The sequence below is a fragment of the Sus scrofa genome, chromosome 7, assembly GCF_054392235.1.
Source record: "Sus scrofa isolate SSC_HxYL_T2T_F1_AM1 chromosome 7, Sscrofa_HxYL_maternal_Yorkshire_Landrace_v2.0, whole genome shotgun sequence".
NCBI lineage: Eukaryota > Metazoa > Chordata > Mammalia > Artiodactyla > Suidae > Sus > Sus scrofa.
In genome coordinates, this window is record NC_139389.1 from 123,237,126 (window position 1) to 123,262,541 (window position 25,416).

The following is a 25,416-nucleotide window of genomic DNA, read 5'->3' on the forward strand; positions in this document are numbered from 1 at the left end:
CAACGACTGCAGGGTCGCGCTGGCCAATCAGAGCGCCCTTGTCAAACTGAAGGAGGAAAGCAGCCTCGGCAGCGCCAACTAAGCAACCGGCTCCAGAGCTGCGCGTTTGGGGCGTGTGAAAGAGGACTGCCTGTGTTCCTCCGCCGGGAGATGTAGTGCCCTCGCCCGCGCCGCGCCCCGCCCCGCCCTGCCCGCCCGCGCGTACTTGAAAGGCTTAGGCGAGAGGCGCTCAGGTTCTCTTCCCGCTGGAGCGTCGCGAGGCACGGAGTTTTCCTAGAAACAAGCCTAAATCCCTTTGCCAGGCTCGTGGCCCTCCGAGGGGCGATCGGAAACCACCCTCGCCCTCCCCCCTAGCTCATTGAGGCCGCGTTCGCGTTTACGCGGCACCTTGTGTGATAATAGCAGCCACCGGAGCGATAAGAAGAAAACCTCGCCTTATCTCGAAACCCCAACTCGATCTGCCTCCGAGGCGACCCTTCCTGTTTACTACGAGCCGAGGCCCGGCCGCCCGAAAGCACCGTCGTGGGCACTTTTGTTTCAGAAGGGCCGGTTTCCATTTCCCTCCTGTGATTTCCTTATCTCGTCCCCGCGGGCTCGGGTTTTCCGCTGCGTCTGCATAGAAGGGGCCGAGGGGATGGACCAGGAGCCGGCCTGGGGGGCATGGGACGGACGAGGGTAGATTAACATACTGTAGCCTGAGAACCGACGGTTAGCTCCTCAGTAAACCGAGGAGGCATTCTTCGGTGCCGAGGATAGGCTCTCCTAGATAGAGGAGAAGGCTTAATAAAATCACCTGTCAAACGAGCCAGATCTGGTACCACAGTCTGCATACCTCTGATCCCTCATTACCCAGTGAACAGTCTGAGACCCGGGAAGATCAGTTGACACCCCTGCAGTCACATAGCAGTTGAGGAGCAGAGCACAGAATAGAATCTAGGTTGTCTGTGTCTCAAGCCAGTGTTTTTATGCTCTAGTAACACCCCATCTTCTGGAGCTGATGCTGTGAGATGGCTCAAGCATTTGGGGAACTTTGCTGTATAACTGAAGGAAGGTCTAGGAACTAAAGCAACTAAGTTTTCCCTGAACGTAATTTTCAGTGTCCTGCAGAAAAAGGAGCAGAGATGAAATGTTAGTTGGTTAATTCTCACTGCTACAAGAATCTAGCTAAGAAAATGAAACCCTGTGGATTTCTAGAACTGCCATTTTATTTAAATGTGATTTTATCCTCTCTCTGTGATTTTGGCACCATGGGGCTTGGATGATCTAATGATTTTTGTGATTAAACTAGTGTCTATTCACATCCTGATTCTCAGATTATGCTATTAATGGTTTTTCCTGAGGTTTTACAACCTGTGTAGTGATGTCTGCACTGGACCTGTATAAAGGTTGTTCTTTGATCTAAGGCTATAGTTGCCAGTTGCTGTTTATTACTGCTTCTTAAACTTTTACTCAAAGCATAGCTCAAAAAGGAGAAAAGCTGTGGTATTCTTTCTGTAGGTGGCTGGTAATCATCCCCAAAGCTGTTTGCCAAGTGAGTGAATATCTGAACTTGCAAATGAGCAACTCACCATAAAAATACCTCCCCAAAGAAATAATACATCATATTTCTTTTGCAGTGGGTATGGTATAGGAAATATGTACCATGACTTCTTGGTATCAAGTCAGATTATAATGTGAGATAAGAGCTTTTACTGTGCCACTACTGACATTGGGAATTCTTGGCTAAGTTCCTCTGTTCTCTAGACCTCAATTTTCTATTCTGTGGAATGAGAGGATTGGATTAGAGGACTTCCAGATCTGTTCCAGCGCTAATACCTGATTCTTCTATGAAGAAGTTAGACCATAATTTCACTGTGACATTATATTTAGGCTGGTGTGCTTTAAGCCTTTTAAGACACTTTTATTTTCATGCTCAATCTTCAGAATATTTCTGGAGGGAGAGACCCCATTTACCAAGAAGTTAGGTTTACTGTAGATTCATCTATTTTTATAATGATTTTCATTTTTTCCATTATAGCTGATTTACATTGTTCTTGTAGATTTATCTAAATGTGAATCAGTGTGCCACAAAATATTCTTAGTACCTATCAAAGCTGCTACTTTTTGGTGGTCAGCAAATTAGCTCACTAAGGACAGGGCCTATTGAATTTATATTCTTAATTTTTTTTATTTTTTATTTTTTTGTCTTTTCTAGGGCTACACCCACAGCATATGGAGGTTCCAGGCTAGGGGTCTAATCGGAGCTATAGCCACCGGCCTACGCCACAGCCACAGCAACATGGGATCTGAGCCGCGTCTGTGACCTACACCACAACTCATGGCAACGCTGGATCCCTAACCCACTGAGCGAGGCCAGGGATCAAACCCGCAACCTCATGGCTCCTAGTTGGATTCGTTAACCACTGAGCCACGAAGGGGAACTCCATGAATTTCATTTTATGTTCCGTGAGGTCAGTAAAACTGTTGAAGGAATGAATGAACAATAATAAAGGACAGAAGTAGAAAAAAGAACCAGAATGTGAAAGGGTCTTGTGAGTTCCAAGAAAATCAACCAACCAATAGTTATTGAGGGTCCACAATGTAGAAGGTATGGTTTCTTTTTTCAACACCATGATTTTTTTCTCCATTTGAATCGTCTCCACTTTTTATTTTTAAGCTAAGGAAGTATCATCATTATGGGACATTAATAACATCTTTTGAAATAACAGGTCTTATATCTCCAAGCTTTCCTTTGTATGTATTCTATTACATTCTTTGGATAATACAAAGATTTAGAAGAAAATGATTTAAAAAAAAAAAACCTCAAAGCTGACTCACTCAAACAAAATTGCTCACTTTCTTTTATTGCTTTTCTGATTTTTGTAAAGAGATAATGTCCTCTAACCAGCTTTCAATCATTTTTGGCAATTTTTGGAAATAAATGTCGGGAATGATCAGTTTGAGTAGGCATGGCTTTGTCTGTTCTAAGTATTTCAACTGAGTATCATTCAACAAAGTAGGAATTCTATAATTTATGTTAATTTTTACCATTTATAAAAAGATGTAAGTTTTGAATCAACTTCCGTATGACCTTAGCTCTATTTATATCCGCATCTCCAGGGGTCTCCAAGGTACTAGAGAATTCCGCACAAGTTCCTCACAACATCCCAAGCAAATTATTTAGAATCATAAATCTGTAAATCTGGGGGGGACCAGGGAAAGTCCATCTGGGTCCCCCTTTCCATTTTTCAGGTAAGAAAACTAAGTTCCAAGAAGTACTTTAGGAGCTTACGAGACTTCGACCTTTGAAAACATTTTAATCAAAGATTAATCATTTTAAAGGGAGCAGAGGAATGTTATCATTCATAAGGCCTCCAAGTGACTGTGGAAAATCTTGAGATGCCTTTGCTTTGGACTTTGTGATTCCATTTAGGGATTGGCTGTCCTGAGTTGTTCTCTGCACTAGGCCATATCTATACAGCTTGTTTAAAATCTTTGACCTTCATTGAAATTGCTGACACTTTCTTGTCGTTAAGCCTTATCACGGTTTCTTTACTTAGGTCTTCTTCAGGCTAGCAGTGGTTCCCTTTCTTATTTCCAAAAGAGTTCAAAGCAGCTACTTTTTTGAGATGAGAAACAAATGAAAGGGAAGGGAGTTATATAATTACTATTCTTTCAGAACATTCCAAAGTATTTTTTAGGGTATTACAAAATACTAATAAAGAGCAATCATGGTTGTATCTTCATTTCTCATTACGCAACTTTTTTTTTTTTTTTTTTTTTTTGGCTCTTTAGGGCCATACCCGTGGCATACGGAGGTTCCCAGGCTAGGGGTCGAATCAGAGCTGTAGCTGCTGCTCCACACCGCAGCCACAGCAACGCAGGATCCAAGCCACGATTTCCACCTACACCACAGCTCATGGCAACACTGGATCCTTAACCCACTGAGCAAGGCCAAGGATCGAACCTGCAACCTCATGGTTCCTAGTCAGATTTGTTTCTGCTGTGCCATGACGGGAAGCCCTCCTCATTATGCAACTTTTAAGCTGGTTCCTAAAAATTTGGTTCTTTTCTTCAGCTGAACAAAACATTATGACTGGACTTGTTCACATCATCATGCTCTTTCACAAAAAGAAACCTTGTTCCATGGTTTCAGCAACATCTGACTCCCTAACCTAGCTGGCTACCTAAATGTTTACCAGCAACAGACTTTAGAAAGTAAGAATGGCTCAGTGGTAGCCTGTGGTAGGTATCACCACACAAAAACACAGGTTGAAATGCATCCTCAAACCTCAGAGTATCCTGAAATACAAAGTTCCCACGGGTACAAAGTCCTGAATGGCTTGGATCAGTTCTCCACCTTTAGGATTGAAAAGTCAGAAATACCTCTGTTAGAATTACTATGTCAATAGGTCACTTAAAATATGGCTTCTATATTTTGTTTCTATTAAGTTTTGAGGTCATTTCTGAGGTCTCCAACATTGTTGAAACAAGTGCGACTATGAAACTTTGCGTAGTGGAGAAGAGCTGGAGCAGGGAAATGTGAAACTCTAAATCAGTTCTCTGAGTCACAGGCCTAATCAGCTGCTCTAAAAGGTGGTGATGACTCAGCAGTATTCCATTGACCTGGTGGTGGGAATGAAGCTGCAGGGGCTTGCTGCCCTGGGCATCTGCCTGTTGGGAGCTTGGAAAGATGGGGGACCTTGTATCTTCCCAGTGCTAAAGTGTTAGAATCTTTTGGATTCCCTGACTGCTTCTGAATTGACTTCTGTCTGACCTTTGCCATAGTTAACTGATGTTTTAAATATTTAAACAACCACAACTTATATTCGTCTAGATCGTTATTGTTTACAAACTAATTTGACATTTTTTCCTCAGGTGTAACCCTCACAGGGCCCTTGAGGTGGTGGTGTTATACCCATTTTACAGATGAAATAGCTGAGTCTGTGTAGCCAAGTGGCCAAGGAAATAGTCATTTAACCTGGCAAATAATATCCTCCGGTATTGTCTTCTTCTTGGGAAATAACTGGTTTCTTTGTCAGAACGACAATAACAAAGCCTTTCACTGCAGGAAGACAAAATTTCTGTCTATTGTTTTGGTTTATAGAGGAGAATGTGAGAAGGTAGGGGCACACTGGTACTCAGTACAGCTTGAAAACTCTCCCGAAGGCGAGTCTTTTCATCAGCCAAATGATCCAGTCATCCTGTTGTGATGCCTAGAGTTGGTTTATTAGCCAGTGACTCAGAGTCTCTACTTAGAGTAAATAAAACTCAAGACGCATCTTCATTGGACTTAGAAATAGGTGCCAGTTTTTCTGTTCAACTACAACTTGCCTTTGGCCATATTTTCTCCATTCAGGAAGCAGGGAATGGATCCAGTCATGTGAACGTGGGGTAGAGAACTGCCAAAGGAGAAAGGATCAGCCCAGGGATATACTTGCTTAGGGCCATAGAAAGGTACAGGTCAGGATCAAAGCAGAAATGGTCCAGGCTCTTCCAGAGGAAGCATGACCTGCCACCAAATCTAGGGAGACTGGCTTCCAGTGGTAGTTCAGTATTAAAGCAAAGGGCTTCCTTTTCCTTTTCTCTCTACTTTGGAAAATTCACTTCCAGTATCTTCTCTAGCCCAGTAGTGAACTGAGCTCACCACTAATCAAGTAAATAGTTGACTGCTGTTTATTACCAGGTGCTGTGTTGAGATCAGAGTATAAGATGCAGAGTAGCTTCTGCTACTATCTGGTTGAGGAGATAAGAGAGCTGAAAAAATACCATCAAGTAGAAAATGGGTAAAGATGTGTAGGAATTCAGGAGAGTAACATTTAGAGCTATGATAATCAGGAAAAATTGAAATGTACGTGATTGGGTTTGTTTGTTTTTTTCTTTTTAGGGCCTTACCCATGGCATATGGAGGTTGAATCAGAGCTGTAGCCACTGGCCTATACCACAGCCACAGAAATGCCGGAACCAAGCTGAGTGCCACCTACACCACAGCTCATGGCAACGCCGTATCCTTAACCAACTGAGTGAAGCCAGGGATCGAACCTGCATCTTCTTGGATACTAGTCAGATTTGTTTCCACTGAGCCACAACGAGAACTCCCGAAAGAGTCATGATTTTAAACAGGGCATGAGGCATTCCCTGGTGGCCTAGTGGTTAAGGATTCAGCCTTGTCACTGCTGTGGCTCAGGTTCAGTCCCTGGCCCGGGAACATCTATGTGCTGCAGGCTGTATAAATAAATAAATAAGCAGAGCATGAAGGACTCAAGATTTAGAGACGTGGCAAGGATATGGACAGTCATCTGGACACTGGAAATGGCATAGAAAAGGCAGTGAGCTGGGAAGGCACAGTGTGTATTCAGGAGTCAGAGAGTAAACCAATTTGTCTGAAAAGCGGAGAATTTGTGTTTGTAGAATAACAAAAGCAATGCTGAAAAAGTAGACCAACAAACGTTTGAGGGGCCTTGAATGCTAGGCAGAAGGACTTTGCATTTATCTCCTGCAGGGTTGGGGAGCCTCTGAAGGTTTTTGAGCAGAGAAGTAATGATGAAAATCATTTGGTGACCATGTGCTCAATGGATCAGAAGAGAACAAACTCATTGGGGTGAACAAGGAATAATGGATGTAGGACTAAAATTTGGGGGATCCTCAGGATTTTTGATCCAGACAAATATGGATATTCTTTCCTTTTTTAAAAAACCTCTAGAATGGTGCTGTCCAATAAGACTTTTGTGATGTTGGAAATTCTCTGTGCTAACCAAGATGGCAACCACTAGTCATATGGCTCTACTGAGTATTTGAATGTGGCTAGTGAAACGAAAGAACTGAATTTTTAAATTTTAATTCATTTTGATATTTTCATTTTTTAAAATTTTATGGAGGTATAGTTGATTGACAGTGCTGTGATAGTTTCTGCTGTATAAACAAAGTGACTCAGTTATATATGTACACACAGCCATTCTCTTTCAGATTCTCTTCCCATATAGAGTATCACAGAATATTGAGTAGAGTTCTTTGTGGCATGCAACATAATTCATTTTCATTTAAATAGCCACATGTGGCTAGTAGCTACTGTATTGGATGGCATGACCAGAAAGCAGGACAAAAGCTATTCATTATGATTCAGAACCAAACCACACAGTTACCCAAGTAAATCTGAATTCTGTTGGAACTGGTGAGGCCCATTCTTTGGTATAATCCACAATCAGCATCAGTTTCTCTGGTTTATCATTATGGTCCAGTTTTCTGTATAAAAAGACCTCAGTGGAAGTACCAATCTGTGCTGATCACTGGGCTCTGCCCTGCAGGCAAAGTGAGTCACCCCCAAACCTGCCATTCCAGCTTACCACTGTAGCCACATAGCATTCAACTGACTAGTTGTTACATCATCTGTAAGCTGCTAAATGCTTACTGTTGCATGGATATCTTAGACCTGCTTTCTGGTGTGTCCCCAACTCTAGCACATATGGCAGAAATGAGAATTTGCTAGTTACTATTCGAATGCTAATTAAAGTTGCTTTTGCGCTTGACTTTTGGATTAGTGGGGAAAATGGTAACTTAAGAATTTCCAAAATAATTTGGCTTAGAGACTACATTGCTCAGTAGGTTAGCAGCATTAAAAAAACAAAACAAAACAAAACAAAAAAACAGGCTTTGAATTTAGTGTAAACAACTAAAGCACAAAAACTATGATCTTATCCCACCAGGCATTTTAGAATCTGTCTTCACATACTTGGTCCCTAAGTCTGTATAACTATTGGCCGATGGTGACTTAAGAGCTCAGTCCGTTAAGGCACCCATCTAATGAAGCCCAAGTCATGGGTCCAGTCTCATTAATGGTCAATTATTTTGCTCTGTTCTCTCTCCCTGACCCCAGCTTGCTATGTTGCATATTCATGACCTTGGTCACAAGGATGGACCAGCCAGAGAGGGAATAGTGCAAATCCATCACCACAGCTACTAGCAAAACAAGCACAAGCCCCGTGAATGGAGGGCAAGATGTGTCCTCTACTAACAAAGGAAAAATAAACAAACAAAGAAGAATAGGGCACACATGCAAGGTGAATGTGCTGTTTGGAAATACTGCACTTTAGACCACTAGCTAAATATACTGATGACCACTGCAAGCTGGAACACACAGTAGGACATGTAGTGGTATGGCTATGATTTACTTAAAATTATGGGACACTAAACAAATGTACACCGTAATTGATATTGTTTTCTCATGGTGATAAGTCATGGCCTAACCCTTGTTTATGACCTCATGATGATATCATATTTCTAATTTAAATGAAATGTTGGAATTTCCCCTACATTCTTTTCCTATTCAAGAGTCATTCATAAGAGATAGTAGAAAAATTTTATGTGGAAAAATAATGACATATTTTGCTGTTGATATAACAGTAAAGCTTGTGTAATGATCCTGTATATCATTTAACAAAATTTAAATCCACACACAAACAGTAGGAATTGGTTCTGGCTATTGGAGATGATTAATGCGGTAGAGAATCTCAAATGGAGGATCATCATCAAATTGTATTGGACTTTGGGGCAGAGAAAGAGGGAACTGGGGATGGCGGAGAGGTAGAAGACAAGAGTTCTTTCCTGAGATAGCTCAGGAGAGGGGACCAGTTTGGGATTACACATTTCTTAAGGAAAATCCTCTAACTAGATAATCTTTCCAAGAAGACACAATAGACTATAGTTATATTCAGTGAATGAATTTAGACTGGTTGCTTTATAAAAGCATCAAACCAACCAATTATCCACCTCTCCCTCTGCACACGCCACCCACCCCCCACAGTCACTTTCTCAAAAGAATGTAAGCTCCAGGAAACTAGGAGATCTATCCATCCATCCATCCATCCATCCATCCATCCATCCATCCATTTCTCTAATTTAAAATACCAACTTCCGGAGTTCTCGTCATGGCTCAGCAGAAATGAACATGACTAGCATCCATGAGGATGCAGGTTCAATCCCTGGCCTCACTTGATGGATTAAGGATCTGGCATTGTGTAGGTCACAGACACGGCTCAGATCTGGCGTTACTGTGGCTGTGGCATAAGCCAGTGGCTACAGCTCTGGTTCCCTAGCTTGGGAATCTCCATATGCCGTGGGTGAGGCCCTAAATAAAAATAAAATAAAATAAAATAAAATAAAGTAAAATAAAATAAAATACCAACTTCCAGAGAAACAGCATGGAGTAGGGCTGGGATTAGGTAGTCCTTGGTCATACCTTTCAATAAAAGCATAAAGTCATCAACTAAATGTTTGACAATGAACAAATCTCCTCACCTCTTTAGGCCTCACCTGCTAAAATGAGCTATGTCTTCCAGCGAGGCAGCGTCACAAAGTCAATGCTTTGCTTTTTCTTATGCACTCTACTCCTTGTGTGGAAGAGACAGCTATCACTACATCTCCATGCTGTTATTTTAATTTTAAATGCTAGAGTAAGACGTTAAATTTTTTTTAATTAAAAAAATTTTAATCTTATTCTTTGTATTCCTTCCCCCCCAAAATGAATTATATTAAATTACAAGAGGTTTAGTGTAATGCTTATATGCTTGGTCCTCTGAAATAGATTTTTGGATTCCACCACTTAAATTAGACAAATCACTGACTCTCTCAGTGCCTCAGATTCTCCATAAGGATAATAATGACATCAGCTTCACAGGATGGGCAAGAGGATAGAATAATACATTTAGCCAGGCCATAGCCAATGCTCAGAACTTTTTTTTTTTTTTTTTTTTTTTTGTCTTTTGTCTTTTGTCTTTTTAGGGCTGAACCTGCAGCATATGGAGGTTCCCAGGCTAGGGGTCGAACCAGAGTTACAGCTACCAGCTTATACCACAGCTACAGCAACACTAGATCCAAACCCTGTTTGCGACCTACACTACAGCTGAAGGCAACGCCGGATCCTTTACCCACTGAGCGAGGCCAGGGATTGAACCCACAACCTCATGGTTCCTAGTCAGATTCGTTTCTGCTGAGCCACAACGGGAACTCTGAGGAAAATGTTAATTTTTAAACTATTACTCCATTTTCTCTCTTTGTGTTCAATATATTTGTGCATATACACTTATATGACATATGTATATTTTATAATCATATATATCTTAGGCACAAGTTTTTCAGCTGGAAAGACTTTTTTTTTTTTTTTGTCTTTTTATGGCCGCACCCGCAGCATACGGAAATTGCCAGGCTATAGGTCCAGTCAGAGCTGCAGCTGCCAGCTCACACCACAGCGACAGCAACCACAGATCTGAGCCGCGTCCACATCTCACAGAAATGCTGGATCCACAGCCCACCGAGCGAGGCCAGGGATTGAAACCAAGTCCTCATGGATACTAGTCGGGCTGGTTACTGCTAAACCACAATGGCAACTCCTGGAAAAGCTTTTTAGATTAAAGCCAAACCCCCTCTGAGTAGGTATAATTGTTACGTCTGTATTCTTTCTGTTAGATGGATGGAGTGATCAGGTCAGTGACAGAAATTCTATTCAAACTTGAGATTCTTGGCTTGGGGCTACATTCTTTCTAATTCTTCAGTTTAACATTATTTAAATAACAATCACCATTTTCTCTCAATATCATGAAATATTCCATAGGCTTTTGGATCTCAGTAAATTTTGACTTCACAATAATGTGGCTTATTTTCCTGATTGCTGGTCTCTTCCTAAATTAGAAAGTTTATTTACTTAAAGAAATCTTTAAGAGAAGCCCAGTGATCATCTATGTAGAAGAATGTGCTTCGTGCAGTGGACAAATCCTTCACATGGTACATTTAAAAATTTCAGATAGGAGTTCCCGTTGTGGCGCAGTGGTTAACGAATCCGACTAGGAACCATGATGTTGCGGGTTCGATCCCTGCCCTTGCTCAGTGGGTTAACGATCCGGCGTTGCCGTGAGCTGTGGTGTAGGTTGCAGAGGCGGCTTGGATCCCGAGTTGCTGTGGCTCTGGCGTAGGCCAGCATAGGCTGGCAGCTACAACTCCGATTCGACCCCTAGCCTGGGAACCTCCATATGAAGCAGAAGCGGCCCAAGAAATGGCAAAAACACACACACACAAAAAAAAAAATTCAGATATTAATTTCACTAATAAATAATCTAATATTAGAGAGTCCCCTGAGCAAGGACTCACACTCTATGTTCCATCATTGACTCACAGCAAGATTTTGGGCAAGTCACTTAGCCTTATGTTTCAGTGTCAAAGTAGCCATAAAACTGAGTAAAGCATGACCTCATTACAAATCCAGTACACTTGAAAGCTGTGATGTGCTTTGATGCATTAAAGAATTACCAAAGGAGAACTCTAGCAGGTAAAATATGAAGAATCACAGTAATGGACTATATAATAATAAGTAAAACAATTTTGAAATACAGTTTTTAGCAAGTCAAGTCATGAAAAAGTTTCAAAGTGTTTTATTTGGGTGAAATAGGTTAAAAGAAAGAGGAAGAAACTAGAGAATGCCTGGTTTTCAAAACCATAGATTGTAGCAACTTCATTATAAGGAATGGAAGATTATCAGAAGTTAACAAGTCCTTAATAATTAATCACTTTATTTTTAGGCCATTATTTCCACCTACTTACACAAAGTTTTAAAATATATTTAACTATCTAAAAGCCTGGCAAAAGAATACAAACTCCCTTAGTGTGTTTGGCCATGTAGACTATAACTCACTGTATTATTGAATGTTCTTTAAATTGATTGTATTAGTCCCTTTCCCCCTATTTTTCTATTTCCAATTCTCCCATTAATACACTTCATTCCCCCTTTGTACACAGGATGATAATAGTGGGAGTTCCCATCATGGCTCAGCAGTAACGAAACCAGCTACTATCCATGAGGTCTCCAGGTCAATCCCTGGCCTTGCTCAGTGGGTTAAGGATCCGGTGTTGCTGTGAGCTATGGTGTAGGTCACAGACTCAGCTTGGATCTGGCATTGCTGTGGCTGTGGTGTAGGCTTGTAACTGTAGCTCCTATTCAACCCCTAAATTAGGAAGTTTATTAAAGAAACTTTTAAGAGAAGCCCAATGATCATCTATGTAGAAGAATGTGCTTCGTGCAATGGACAAATCCTTCACATGGTACATTTACCGTGTATATGGGAGCTTCCATATACCGTGGGTGTTTTGTCTAAAAAGACAAAATAATAATAATAATAATAATAATAATAATAAAGATGATGGTGATGAGCAGATGTATGAAGTGAAGGATGTCTTTCTCATCTGCAGAGGGATGGCCAGCACCATCCCCTGGCTTGCTGCTGCAGCTTCTCTTTAAATCATATAGCAAGATCACTCTTTCAGCATTCCAGAAGGAACATCGATCAGTAAGAACAGTTCCACAGATACTTGTCTGAGATTATCCCAAGAGTCCTGGGGCATCTGCAATGTGCCTGAACATTTTCCATTATTTTAAAACATCTTTCTGCAGGTTTTGTCAAAGCCAGGAACAAATATAACCAAGCCAAGCCCTTCCTAGTGGTGGAGCTTCTCAATCCCAAACTTTGCCACATCCTCTGAAAGATTAAGCAAATGATAACTTGCAACGGTTGCCCAGGCCCTGTAAACAAAAGATCAAATTCTGTGCTCTGCCTTGGCAAGAAAAGAAACTGCAGCATTTTGTCAAATTTTTTACAAAGTTCAGGGTCTCAGATTTATAACTGATATTGTCCTTTTTCTAGTTTACAGAAAATTTAAAGCATTAGTATACTTAAAGACTAAAATACTTGAAAAGGAATATAATTAAGATTGTACGTTAGAATATTGTCTAGCTCCATAGTGGAGTCAATTAGCTGTGTGTTCCAGCTGTGGTCTAGGGGATTCCAAATACCAATTTTTTTCTATCTTTATTTCTATGGATTTATGAACAAAGATCGGATCTCTCTCAGGACCAGGAAAATTACCCCCCCAAATTCAAAGCATGGGTTTTAAAGTCTATAGAAGATGCACAAGAACATTCATTTCAGTAAGACTGGAGTCAGGATGAATAGTACTTTCCATAGGAAAAAAACAGTAGGGGAGGAAGATTATTCAGGCACACGAAAACAAAAAACACCCCCCCCAAACTCAGTGGAAACGTAAAAACATTAAAATGACTGGCTAAGCATATGAGCACGACATAGATTTAGCAATTGACTATACATTAGTCTGACATTACTTCAAAGTATGAGGAAAACCGCTTATCCCTTCCAGACCCCTCTCCTCAAGGTGTGCGGTCAATGCCTGTGTCCCTAGCTCCCCGCGGCCGCCCCCTACCCTAACTCTAGGACCGTCCGCAGCTCCCCAGCAGAGGCAGCCAGCGGAAGACCCCGGGGCAAGGGGCCAGGGGAACCCCAATGCCCCAGCGGAGCCGTAGGAGATATGAGGTTGGGGTCCCACAGGAGTGGTGGGGCTGGGGTGAGGGGCGGTTGGCTTCTGAAGCCCAGGGCCGCCCCAAGTGGAGGCTATGCAGATGTTCTGGCCTCGCCCCGCCTTGGTAGGCATCTGCGGGGACTCTGCCCAGCACCGGTCCTGCGACCACCACGCCTCTCTCGTAACCCTCCGCTTCCAGGTCGCGGGTCCCAGCCGCGAGCCCCAACCCCGCAGTAGCCGGCGCGCAGGGAGCGGCGGGAGGCCGCGGGAGGCCTGGCGCGCCAGGGGGCGGGGCCAAGCAGGCAAGGTCCGGCCCTCACAGCGCAGCTCTGAGCCAGGCGTCCGAGGCCGCGGCGGAGGGATACCGAACGCCCTATATATACCGCGAGGCACAGACTCGCTCTTCGGCAGCGGTGGTGACAGCCTCGCGGACGCGGCGCCGTTACTCGTAGTTGGGCGGCGGCGCAGGCGGCGGCGGCGGCGCAGGCGGCATAGCGCTCAGCGCACACCTAGCAGCAGCAGTAGCGGCGGTAGCGGAGGCACCCCTGCGGTCACAGCCCCTGCGCTGGTGCAGCCACCTTCGCGCTCTCTGCTCTTCCTCCCTTCGTTCACACCATGGTAGGTCGGGAGTGGCAAACACCGGCGTAGCGGCTGCCAGCCCATCATTTCTTCCCCGATTTTTAGTTCAGTCTGTTTTTTCTTTTTTTGGTGTTTTTTTTTTTTTTTCTTTTTCTTTTCCGGGTGTTACGCAGCAGCTGCGGTTTAGGATGCATTCGAATTTGCATCTTGGTTTCCTCGACCGGGGATCTTCATTTAAATTTTGATCTCTCTTTGGAGCTGGACTTGGCCGTGGGCTGTCCCTGGGCAGGGGCTCTAGCCCCGGCTGCTCCGGAGCCTTCTGCATCCACCCCCTCCCCCAGCCCCGCATCTGTGCATCCAGCGCGCCGCACCCGAGGCTGCCCGCAGCGTTCTGCCTGGGTCGGGGCCCCGGGGGGCGGGGGAGCCGGGCGGGGCCCGGCACTAGACCCAGGCACTGAGGCGGCCGGTCGGGCGGGCTGCGGAGAATGAATGGGTCGGAGCGAGCCGGTGGCGCACGCTGCTCCAGCCCGGGCGTGGGGAGCGCCGTCAGCCTTGCCCCCCCCACCCCCATCGCGGTCCCTTCCCGGCGCCCTCTCCCCGCGCGCTTTCCTCCTCCCTCCCGGGGGGCGCGGCGCGGGCGTGGGTTGGGAAGGAAGGAGTCGGGGAAGGGTGGGGTGGGGGCAGGAAGGCGCGGGGTGGGGGGCGGAGAGGGCGGAAGCGGCGGGCCTGCCGCCCTGCACCCGGGCGGGGCCCTGCCTTGTGGCCGGGTCTCGTGTCTCCCTGTTTCGCACTCCTGCAGCCCCCCACCCAGTGCGGCAGTAAAGATGTGCGTGGGCCTCGGTACACCAGGAGGTCCCTTCCCGCGGGAGGCGCTCGGCTCGCGCTAATTGGGGCGGGTGGGGGGGCGGCGGGGGAGGAAGAAGCTGGCGCGCGTCTCGGTTTCCAGTAGAGACGCAAAGTTTCTGCTCCGGGAGGAGGTGGCGGCGCGGCGGCTTCGCCGCCTGGGGGAGCAGAAGGGGGTGGGAGGCGCGGGGCAGACTTGGCCCCCACCCGCCGCGCAGCCCGGGAGTTGGGGTGGAGGTAGGGGTCTCCCTGGCCTGGGAGGGGCGGCGCCCCTCCCACCCCGCGGGCCGCCTGGACCCCTTGAACCCGCCAGTATCGGGGGCTGTGCTTCCCTGCCTGGCCCCTCGCCCGGCGTTCCCCCACCCCGCCGCGCTTCCCAGTCTGAGGGGAGATGCCGTCCACGTTTCCGCTTTTTCTGCGGCCTCTAGATTGCCAGATGCGCCTGTACGCCTTGCTGGGTGTGTTTTCCACAGCCCCCTTCCTCCCTGGGCCAGCAGGGCTGACATCACCCGCAGTGTTTTCTGGTTTGGCGGGGTGAGGAGAGGCTCCGGGGCAGGTTCAGGCGTACCTTTGCCCCCAAGTCAACGCCATTTGATGATGAGGGTGTATTTCTTTGTTGAGGAAGACGGATGTTCTCGGTAACCACGCTGATAGGAGAATTTTGCGGCGAGATGAGACTGTCTCCCCGGTGAAGTGACAGCTCCTCTTGCGAGGTGTGGCAGCGCTTCCTGTTGTACAAGACAGACATTGCCCTGGCATTACATAAATCATCATGTCTCCTTCATGAGTATAAAGAAAACCAACTTGCTGTGATTGGGATAGAAAAGAAGGAAGATTCAGTTCTAATTTGAAAAAATGAATGCCCCCCCATCGATATATTGGAACATCATTCCTATTGTGAAAGTTTTTATTTAGGAATTAGGATAAAGTTAATGCTGTCAGCTTTCTCTTCGGACTTGTTTTGGAACTGGCTTCATTAGGCATCCTTCATTAAAATTAAAATACGTATTAGCTCTCTTTGAGATCTGGAATTCCCCTGGCTGGAGGCACATGTTCAGTGTGTCAGAGACCAAATAATACAAATGAGAATTACCTTCGTGGCCATTACCACCTCTAGTAAAGTATGTTTACTGTAAGCAGCTTTTATGTCGTCTAAGTGGGTAGAGTAAATATCTTCTAGCAAAGTTAAAAGTTCTTTTCTAGAAAAGAGAGGGTATGGACTCCTTAAATATAGTTTTCTTTGTACTTCATTTTTGCAGTTTTGTAACAGCTTGGTTGTAGGACCATTCTGTTTTTCCCTGGCTTCTGAATCTTGGGATAATTTGAGGCTTTTAAACAAATAACTGCCTAGTTTAAACGAATGGAGAGCATTTGTTACATGGAAATGAAGTTGGTAGGGTAACCCATTGCTAATGTATTTATTTTTTCCACCTAATTGTATCCCATAAGTAGATATAAAAGCCTGTTAATCCAAACCAGTGCCATTATGTAACGCCAATTTGGAGATTTGGAGCGCCCGCAGCAATGCGCAAGGTGCACTAAAAGCCTGCCCCTGGACCTGATCCTGGCTGCAGCGGCTGGGTCCCTTCTTGAATGGAAGAAGGGACTGCGGTGGCCCTGGCGCAGTAGGTGGCGCTCTTCTTTCTCAGAGGTGCCCCTGCAGCTGATGCAATGGGCCTTTTGCCACTAGAGGTGCCATTTTTCAAATTATTTACTGACCCTTCGTAGTTAGACCTCAGAGCACACAGCCGTCCAGTCCATAGGTCCAGAAAAGAAAACCTGAAATGAGATGCTGTCACTTCCTGTCATCCTTTGTTTTTAAAATAGCATAAAGGGTTCTCTTGTTTTTATTGAATGACAGTGCTAAAGTTTTCAGGGTTTTTTTGAATGATCACTATTAAAAGTGTAATTGGAAAAACTGTGTTGATCTCAAAGTCTCCTTTTCTTTTTCTGTGTAGGCTGATCAGCTGACCGAAGAACAGATTGCTGGTAAGTTGTTGACTTAAGGGGGTTTCAATAGCCCAGAACTAGGTAGACTTAGTTTTGGTGACTCCTGTGTCCCCTCCCCCCTAGAGTCTGAGCAGTTTTCTAAGAATTTATTTAAATGAAAACAATAAGAGAATTTAGGTCAAGTGTTAGTCCTTGTCAGTATTTTGTAGATAATGTGAAAGGAGCTGGAACTAAGAATATTTCAGTATTTGACTGTGCTTCGTGGTGTGCTAGGCTTTGTGTATGTGATGAGATTGCATTGAGCATGCTATTCAAACATGTAGTTTAGAATTCTTATGCCCCAGTTTCTTTTCAGTAATTCACCATGAGAGCTTCTACTTGCTATTCTAAGTGGGAATGGGTGAAAATGAGTGTTAGGACCACTATAATAATTGGGAAGGGAATGACGTTAGTTTAGATTTTGGCAATTAATATTCCCAGGAGGGCTTTTTGGAGACGGTTTCTCTTCAGGAAACCAGGAATGCCTTTGAAATGCTCTGAATGCCATGTAGGGAGAACACTCTGGTTATGCGGGGATGTACATTTCTGGTAACCACCTCTTCATGTTGCTGTGAAACGGAGTTCTTATGGCTGTAGATAGAAATTTAACAGGAAGGGACCTTAAGGGGACAGGTGGGCCAATCTTCACCTGTCAGATTGCACTTAGAATTAATGTAAGCATGTTGAAGCTTAGCCTTCTTTTAAAATGTGAGAGTATGGTAGGTTTATGGAACTGGTTACCAGGAGTGACATTTGCTCTGTGGATTGCTGCGTGGAGGCCAGCCCAACAGGACTGCTGTGGTCTTTGTTTCAGTAGATAAAGACCAGGCAGTTTCTGTTAACTTGTACAACTTGGACGGCTTGCTTTGGCAAGTTCAAGGGAAGGGTATGCTGTGGCTGGGTTGGGTAAAGACATTCATTCTAAAAGGTGGTAAACTTTTGTTTTCAGAATTCAAGGAAGCTTTCTCCCTATTTGACAAAGACGGCGATGGCACCATCACAACAAAGGAACTTGGAACTGTCATGAGGTCATTGGGTCAGAACCCGACAGAAGCTGAGTTGCAGGATATGATCAATGAGGTGGACGCTGATGGTAAGGGCTGTAGAACTGCGTGTGAGTGCCCGTGTTGTGTAATTCAAGTTCAGACATGTTATAAGTTGTCTTTCAGGTCCCCAGAGCAAGGCACATGTGCAAAAGATCCTTTCTGTGGTTGCCTTACAGCCGTTGACAATTAAAATAGAAGATTATGGGCCTGCCTTTCGCCCTGCTCACTGTCTAGAACATTTCCTGGATTGGATCACTGTATTGTTCTTTCCAACTTGCCATGACCTATGGCTCAGTCTTTTATCACCTGGCCCATGAGTCTGCACTGAGTCCTGTGGGGGAAGGAAAAGTAAATAGCCACCGACTTTTAGAAAAGCTCATTGTCTCTTAAGAGGAGAAAAACCCCAAGTGAGGTGGGGGAAGAGCAGGCTTTGGTGTTACTTAGAAGTGCATACAGTAGGAGCTGTCAGTATGTTTGACGGAAAGGATTTTGAGGATCACATGAGGCTTGGAAGTGAGGTGCGTGGTGACTGTAGGGAACAGATTTATAGAGGTTAACAGGAGGATGTGGAGCCAGGAGGAACAAGCAGTAACCCTTGCAGTTGTTGGTCCCCTTTGGTGGTTCATGCCTCTGGACTCCAGAGCAGCGGACAGTAGACCTTTTATTGCCCCCTTCCATCAGTAAACAGTTTTGATCACCTTCCCACCCCCCAAAAGGACCACTCAAGTTTTTTGAAAATCATACTAATTAAATCGGTAAATTTCATGTTTAAATAAATTAATCAAATCTACAAATGTAAAAATGTAGGACGTTAGTAAAGTTTTAAAAGATGAGGTAGGAATAAACAGTTTGGATCTAGGCTACTTTCTTTATGGTCGGCTTGCTAGTAGCCGTTGAAGGCATACGGTGTCATAAGGCGGTAAAGTAGAATTACATTTGTCTGGTCACATATTTAGAATCAGGGGTTTGGAGTCCGCTCTTTAACAATGGCTTTAGCCCGTTTAACTACTGCTAAAGACTGTTTTCATCCTTAACAGTTTGGAAAGAGTTGTTCATAGTTCTGTCTCGTGTGACTGCTGAGGTGATCAGCCATCTGGGAACATGGGGTGGCTCTCTCCCGTTCTGGTGTCAGCCCTGGGAAACTGGGAACTGGCACAGGGTATTAGGCTCTCAGGTTGTAGGGAACAAGAGGGGGAAAGTTGTCTCAAGCTATGGAATCCACTATTTGCAATGCATAAATATGATGCCTAAGGACACTGCTGTGTGGCTGTAAGAGAGCCTTTCAAACAATTGATTTTGTCTTTCATAAATATCAATAATGCTTTAAAATTTTGGAGGCCAAATAGATTTGAAGGGATCTCCAAATTATTGTTTTGATTTAAAGGTACTGGTGAAAATGAGTCACTTAACATAATTTTTATTTCTGTTTAGTTCAAGTTACACTGTTGATCTGGTGGCTCGTCTTCATCCAACTGTTGGTTTTAAAGGAGGAGTTGTTTGGAATACTGGCCACAGAACAGATTCTTCTGACACGGTTTCCTAAATATTAATGGCCCGAGCTGAGAAAACACTTCGGAGCCTTTCCCTTAATGGGAAATAAAGATACTGGGTTGGGGAGAAAATGATTAGGTGACTTATCATAATGTGGCTGAGAAATGCCTCCCGGAGAAGACATTCTAACAGTTTATGGTCCCTGATGTAACAAAGTCAGCATTTCCCCTCTCATAAGCCTATTCTTTCCTGAAAACATTGCCTACTTCCTGTCGGCCCAATTATAGGCTTTATCAGCATCACTAGCCCAGGCAGAGTAGATCTCAGTGATCTCCCAAACTCAGGGGAAAGCACCCTCAAGTCCCTCTCTTGGGAGTGGAAAGATCCAGCCTGCACTGCTGTGTGCTTTTTTTTCTCAGAGCTGTACCAATCCTTAGGTGGCTAAGAATTCATATGTGTAGTTTTCTTTGCATCCTTAAATGCTGTCCTGGGCACTGATTCCTAGTTTGAATTACGCGAATCATGGGAAGTTGCCCTGTGAAGTATTTGAATAGTTTGGACCTGAGATGCTTAATCCTAATAAAATAATTTCCCAGTTTGTCCTAGCAAGTGCTTACTGTTCTATAAACTGGTTCTAAAATTATCACTGTGGAGTAGCATTACTGGCGTGTTTATTTCACATGAGCTTTTGTTTTTTTCCTTTGAGGTAATGGCACCATTGACTTCCCAGAATTTTTGACTATGATGGCTAGGAAAATGAAAGACACAGACAGCGAAGAAGAAATCCGCGAGGCATTCCGAGTCTTTGACAAGGTAAGCCTGCTGCCTCTGCATTGCAGACTCTCCTTAAATATGGCTCTTTTTGGCTATCGTTTCTAAAAGCTTTAACATTCTGTTCCAGTTAGAACACTTACCTAACTGCCTAAGCCTCTGTAATCTCACTTTCAAATGCAGTAACCTTATCAGATGAGACTAAGCATAATAAATAGTAGAGAAGTTTTGAACCAAATTTCTTGATTGTTACTTTCAATTTCCGTTCCTTTTAAAAAGCCCCTGTATTTTCTGCGTTGGCTGCCTTGCATGTATGTAGTAGGTAGAGGTGGGAACTGGAGACTGGAGAATTGTCGACCTACACAGGGTGGTCAGTAACTTGAGGGCCGTAACGACGTCGTGGCTGACTTGCCCGCACCCAGCTGCTGCGAGTCCCTGTCGGTAACCTCTGCTGGATGTTCACAGGATGGCAATGGCTACATCAGTGCTGCAGAACTACGTCACGTCATGACAAACTTAGGAGAAAAACTAACAGACGAAGAAGTAGATGAAATGATCAGAGAAGCAGATATTGATGGAGATGGACAAGTCAACTACGAAGGTAATAGACTACATTTCTTTAGCTTAGTGCTCACTGGCGTTCCCTTTAGGATCTGTACACAAGTTCACCGCTTCATAGACATTCACTGATGTTTCCCCCCCCCCTTGGGCAGAGTAGAGCTCTGTTCATTAAAGCTGCTATTGAAGATAACCGAAAGTTTATGATTATTTGTCTTTTCAGAATTCGTACAGATGATGACTGCAAAATGAAGACCTACTTTCAACTCCTTTTTCCCCCCTCTAGAAGAATCAAATTGAATCTTTTACTTACCTCTTGCAAAAAAAAAAAAAAAAAAAAAGAAAAAGTTCATTTACTCATTCTGTTTCTATATAGCAAAACTGAATGTCAGAAGTACCTTCTGTCCACACACACAAAAAATCTGCATGTATTGGTTGGTGGTCCTGTCCCCTAAAGATCAAGCTACACATCAGTTTTCCGATATAAATACTTGTCCTACCTTAATGATAAGGAAACACTTAGTGGACTCCTTGCAGGTCCATTTGCTCATGATTAATACACTGTTTGGGCTGGCCAGTTTTTCATGCATGCAGCTTGACAATTGAGCACAGTCAGGCGTTTGTATTAAAAACGAAAAATGAAAAAACAAATTCAAAACCTACTCAAAGGGGTTCTAGTTCAGTTTGTTAGTATAAATTGTCCTAGCTGGTTTACTGAAAACAGACATGTAAAATTGGTGCGCCTCAGGATGCTGTGCAGCGAAATGGGTGGAGGATAAACTCCAGGCGTGGCCCCATTGGCAGGATGGCCCTCTTGTAACTTCCCTGTGCCCCGACCCACGGTGGCCATGACACACCCTGGTGGCATGCCTGCGAGGGTTGGTTTAAGCATTGTCTGCGTTGTGCTAGAGCGGAATGGGTGTCAGGCTGTCACCGTTCATATCAATTTTTAAAAAGAAACCTTTATCAAGGGAGCATCTTTGGACTCTCTGTTTTTAAAACCTTCTGAACCTTGACTTGGAGCCAGCAGAGTAGGCTGTGGCTGTGGACTTCAGCACAACCATCAACATTGCTGTTCAAGAAATTACAATTTACGTCCATTCCAAGTTGTAAATGCTAGTCTTTTTTTTTTTTTTTTTTTTCCAATAAAAAGACCATTAACTTACAGTGGTGTTAAATGCTTTGTAAAGCTGAGATCTAAACGGGGACAAGGCAGTTGGAGGGGAGGCCAGTGTACCTTTAAATGCCCACAGCCCAGCCTTGGGTTTCCTCCCAACATCCCAGCACCAACCGCTGAGCCTGAGACCTTGCCTAAAGCCAAGCAGATACTGATCGCTCCATCTTATTTATGGACATGTAGGTCTACTTGTATTTTCATGGGGGGGGGAGTGAATCTTGGTAACTTAATGATTATTCAGGCAGTAGAGCTCTTAATGAAGGAAAAAAACCACTTTCTCTCAAGCATGTATTTAGGGGTTCTTATCAGTTGTGCTGCTGATGACCTGTTTTATGTAACTACTTGAGACCATCTGTGCAAGAGACATGATTTAGTGTGTCTGTAATTCAATCCTTGCTGTGTGTGGTAGAAGCAGTAGTCAATTTCTAAGCCAGTCTCTTCATGCCTAAGACACTACCAGTCACCTTTTGAATCACAATTTTTAATTTATGATTATACTTAACCTTAGACTCCTTTTCATTTTTTTTTTTTTTAATTAAGTTGACTTGGCTCTTTTCCCCCAAGTAAAACTAGTGCTAGCCCCCAAGCTTGAAAGTAAAACTCCAGCCCACAGGGAATTTTGTGTTTCTTGATAAACCTGTAACCCAAACCAAGAGATGCTGGTACCTGGTCTTTGCAGTGGGATTGGTCTGCTTAAAAGTCCCTTTAAAGGCCTGTTGAGTTTAGTGCAGAGCTCTTTTTGAAATGAAGGCTGGATGTGCATTTTTCAGGGTATTAACTGGTTGTATCTTATTAGCCAGGAGATTTGGGTTTTGAATGTTTGTGTGGGAGGTTTTAATTTGCCAGGGAACAGTGGCAGGCTGCTAGTGAGGCAGTGAGAAGCTCTTGGCAGCCAAATGGGTGCATCCGGGGCCAATTTGCAGAGACCCTCGGCTTCTCCCTCTCCTACTCCTTGTCTCTCTGGCATTTTACAGCTCATTAGTTTTCGCCAGAGGGGTGGGTCAGAGCAGTGGAGAGGAGCCCACCCACCTGCCTTTGCTGCTGGTCCTTAGACTGATGGTTGGTGGAGGAGTTGACGTCATGAGCTAGGCTTGGCTTTTCATAACTCCCCGAATCTGGAAGGAACATCTCCAAATACCTCGGGGGTTCTTCTGGTGAGATAGGACTGGCGTTTCTGGTTCTGGTTGGATGTTTCTTGCAGGGAGATGAAGTAGCCTGACTGTTGACCCAGTCCTAGGCCTGTGGCCCATGACCTCTTGGTAGTTTTAAATAGGGTTGAGGATTTTGCTTGTTTTTTAAAAACCCTTGCCTTTTGTCTTACCCTTTCACCATTTTTTTTTTCCTGGAAGCTTGGTGGACTCCATTTTAGTGGTCCTGCAGTCTTTCCTAAAAACCTACATTTGTTTTTGGGGATTTTTTTTTTTTTTTCCACTTTTTAGGGCTGCACGGGCAGCATATGGAAGTTCCTAGGCTAGGGGTCGCATCGGAGCTGCAGCTGCCAGCCTGTGCCACAGCAATGCCAGATCTTAGCCGTGTCTGACTATGCTGCAGCTCATGGCAACGCCGGATCCTTAACCCGCTGAGCAAGGCCAGGGATCGAACCCGCAACCTCATGGATACTAGTTGGGTTCATTACTACCAAGCCACAATGGGAACTCCCTAAGAGACTACCTGTGAAACCAGATTCTTGAATGGCCAGGATCCTGTATGGGAACCAGAAGCCTTTCCCCCAGGAGATGCTAAGTTCCAGTTCTGCACAGAGGGGGACGTCCAGTCCACGGTAGCCTTTCTCTCTGGGCTTTGAGAGGACGACCAGCCCAGGGCTTGGGTGTTTGCAGCCCGTGGGGGTTTGTGAGAGGAGCTAGCTGGATGCTGTGACAGCATCTGAAAGTTGGTCAGCACCTTCCTGTAAACTCTCGCCCTACTTCTAACTGCTCTATCAATATATACATATATTTATATCTATAAAGTGACTAGTTTAACTGGCATCCCGCTTGAGCCTGAGACTTGCCATAAAAAACTGCTGAGTACTTGGCACACACTTTCATAGTTTTGTTCTCCATCTGTTTGGGGTAGGTGTTGAGCAAGGCAAATGTATCTTGATTTCAGATGGGCTTTCGATGCACTGTTGCCAAGGAAGGCTTTTTCTGATTTTTTGACAAACGAACTTTTGCACACTTTAATTGATGTCTTTCGGCAACTTAACGACACATTGAAAATTAGCTACTGTACATATTTTTATATTCTCTTTATAAATGCATGTCTGACTGTACTTGTAACCATATTGTAACGCGTGGCCGTCCAGCAGGCCTCGTGCTGCTGTGGCCCGTCGGAGTAGCAGCATATTAGCAGCCCCTCAGCATACTGGGAACTTCTTCCTAAACCAAGAATGTAAATTTGGTCAGGTCTGCTCTTCGTTCATTCAATTATTTTAAACATTTGAATTAATTACTGTATATCCTGAAATACATTTATCCTTTTGGCAGTGACTCGATTCCACGAATGTGTCTTAATATCCCTTCAGCTGGCGGTTACTCTTTTCCTTTTCAATCCCTTGAAGTTGCCCTATAGGAGACAGAAATACTTTGCTGTCCGTATCCCTCGGAGTCTGAAGGTAGTGGCATGGGTGGAGTGTGTGTTCTTTCTCCAACTCTATCATAATGATCATTAAACACGTCTGTAGCAAAGATGGTGGTAGTTGTTTTGTTCCCGAAGTCACCCTTCACCGTGGCGATTTGCAAAGGACATGTACCTGAACGTTGCTGTAAATCTTGAGATAAAACTGTTTGGAGATTTAACCACCTCTCTGATGGGGGACCAACTCTATGGAAATTGTAAATAAGTTTTATTTATAAACCTGGCACTGTATTCAATAAACATTTCTGCAGCCTTTCATCTCTAACTGCGAACTCTGTAGGTTTTTAGCTCACGATGCTTTCCATCTCTTTTGCTCAACGAACAAGCTCGACCTGCTCTCCGATGTCATGTCACCTGGGCTACCGTAGGTGAGGAGCCAGAAACACCAGCCATACATCCCACGACAGCCTTACCCTGGCTTTAAAGTTCAGGCGTTAACAGCTGACATTTTCACACACTCTTTTGGCATAGGAATGTTTCCGTTTGCTTTATTTGGAAAATCCAAAACCGTGAAAAGATTCATCCCCCTTTAACCCCAAAGTTAATCCAGGTCTCCTTAGGAAGAAATATACTTTACAAAATTAAGTGGGAATTTAAAATTACAGGAGCAGAGCAGCTGGGGGGTGAGAACTGGGAGAGGGGGCGGGTTACAGCATCCATTCAGAACGATGGAGTGGAAAGCTTCCCCTTAAGCAGGGCGGTCCCAGAGCCCGGTCCCCAAACAAGGTTTTCTAGCAGGAAGGGCCACCTCCTGCCCAGCTGCCACCTGTGTTTCCTTCCAGAAGGATCTTTCCCAGGATGCCTTGAGCATTTCCTCTCTTGCTCTGTACAGAAGCATGGGAGGGCTGAGGAGAAGGGGAATGATGGTAGGGTAAGGCCCTGCTTTGGCCAGAAGGCTGGAGACGCAGCTCCAGAGAGTATTGTGTATACAGCCAGCCAGTGTCTACCCGACAAGGATGTGCACACCGCTGTAGGGACAGAGCCCTCTGC

At 44.4% G+C, this 25,416-nt stretch overlaps 1 protein-coding gene across 1 annotated transcript; it reads left to right on the forward strand.

Moving 5' to 3' along the window:
- The first annotated feature begins 13,758 nt into the window (after nucleotides 1–13,758).
- CALM1 (calmodulin 1) lies at nucleotides 13,759–24,691 on the forward strand. Its single transcript, NM_001244210.1, has 6 exons — nucleotides 13,759–13,953; nucleotides 16,716–16,746; nucleotides 17,696–17,839; nucleotides 19,990–20,096; nucleotides 20,520–20,655; nucleotides 20,836–24,691. The coding sequence occupies exons 1-6, from the start codon at nucleotides 13,951–13,953 to the stop codon at nucleotides 20,862–20,864; spliced, it is 450 nt and encodes a 149-aa protein (NP_001231139.1). The 5' UTR covers nucleotides 13,759–13,950; the 3' UTR covers nucleotides 20,865–24,691.
- The last annotated feature ends 725 nt before the right edge of the window (nucleotides 24,692–25,416 follow it).

Coding starts and splice junctions, on each gene's coding strand:
- CALM1 (NM_001244210.1), top strand. Junction 20,097..20,519: donor CATTCCGAGTCTTTGACAAG/GTAAGCCTGCTG, acceptor GGATGTTCACAG/GATGGCAATGGCTACATCAG. Junction 20,656..20,835: donor TGGACAAGTCAACTACGAAG/GTAATAGACTAC, acceptor TTGTCTTTTCAG/AATTCGTACAGATGATGACT.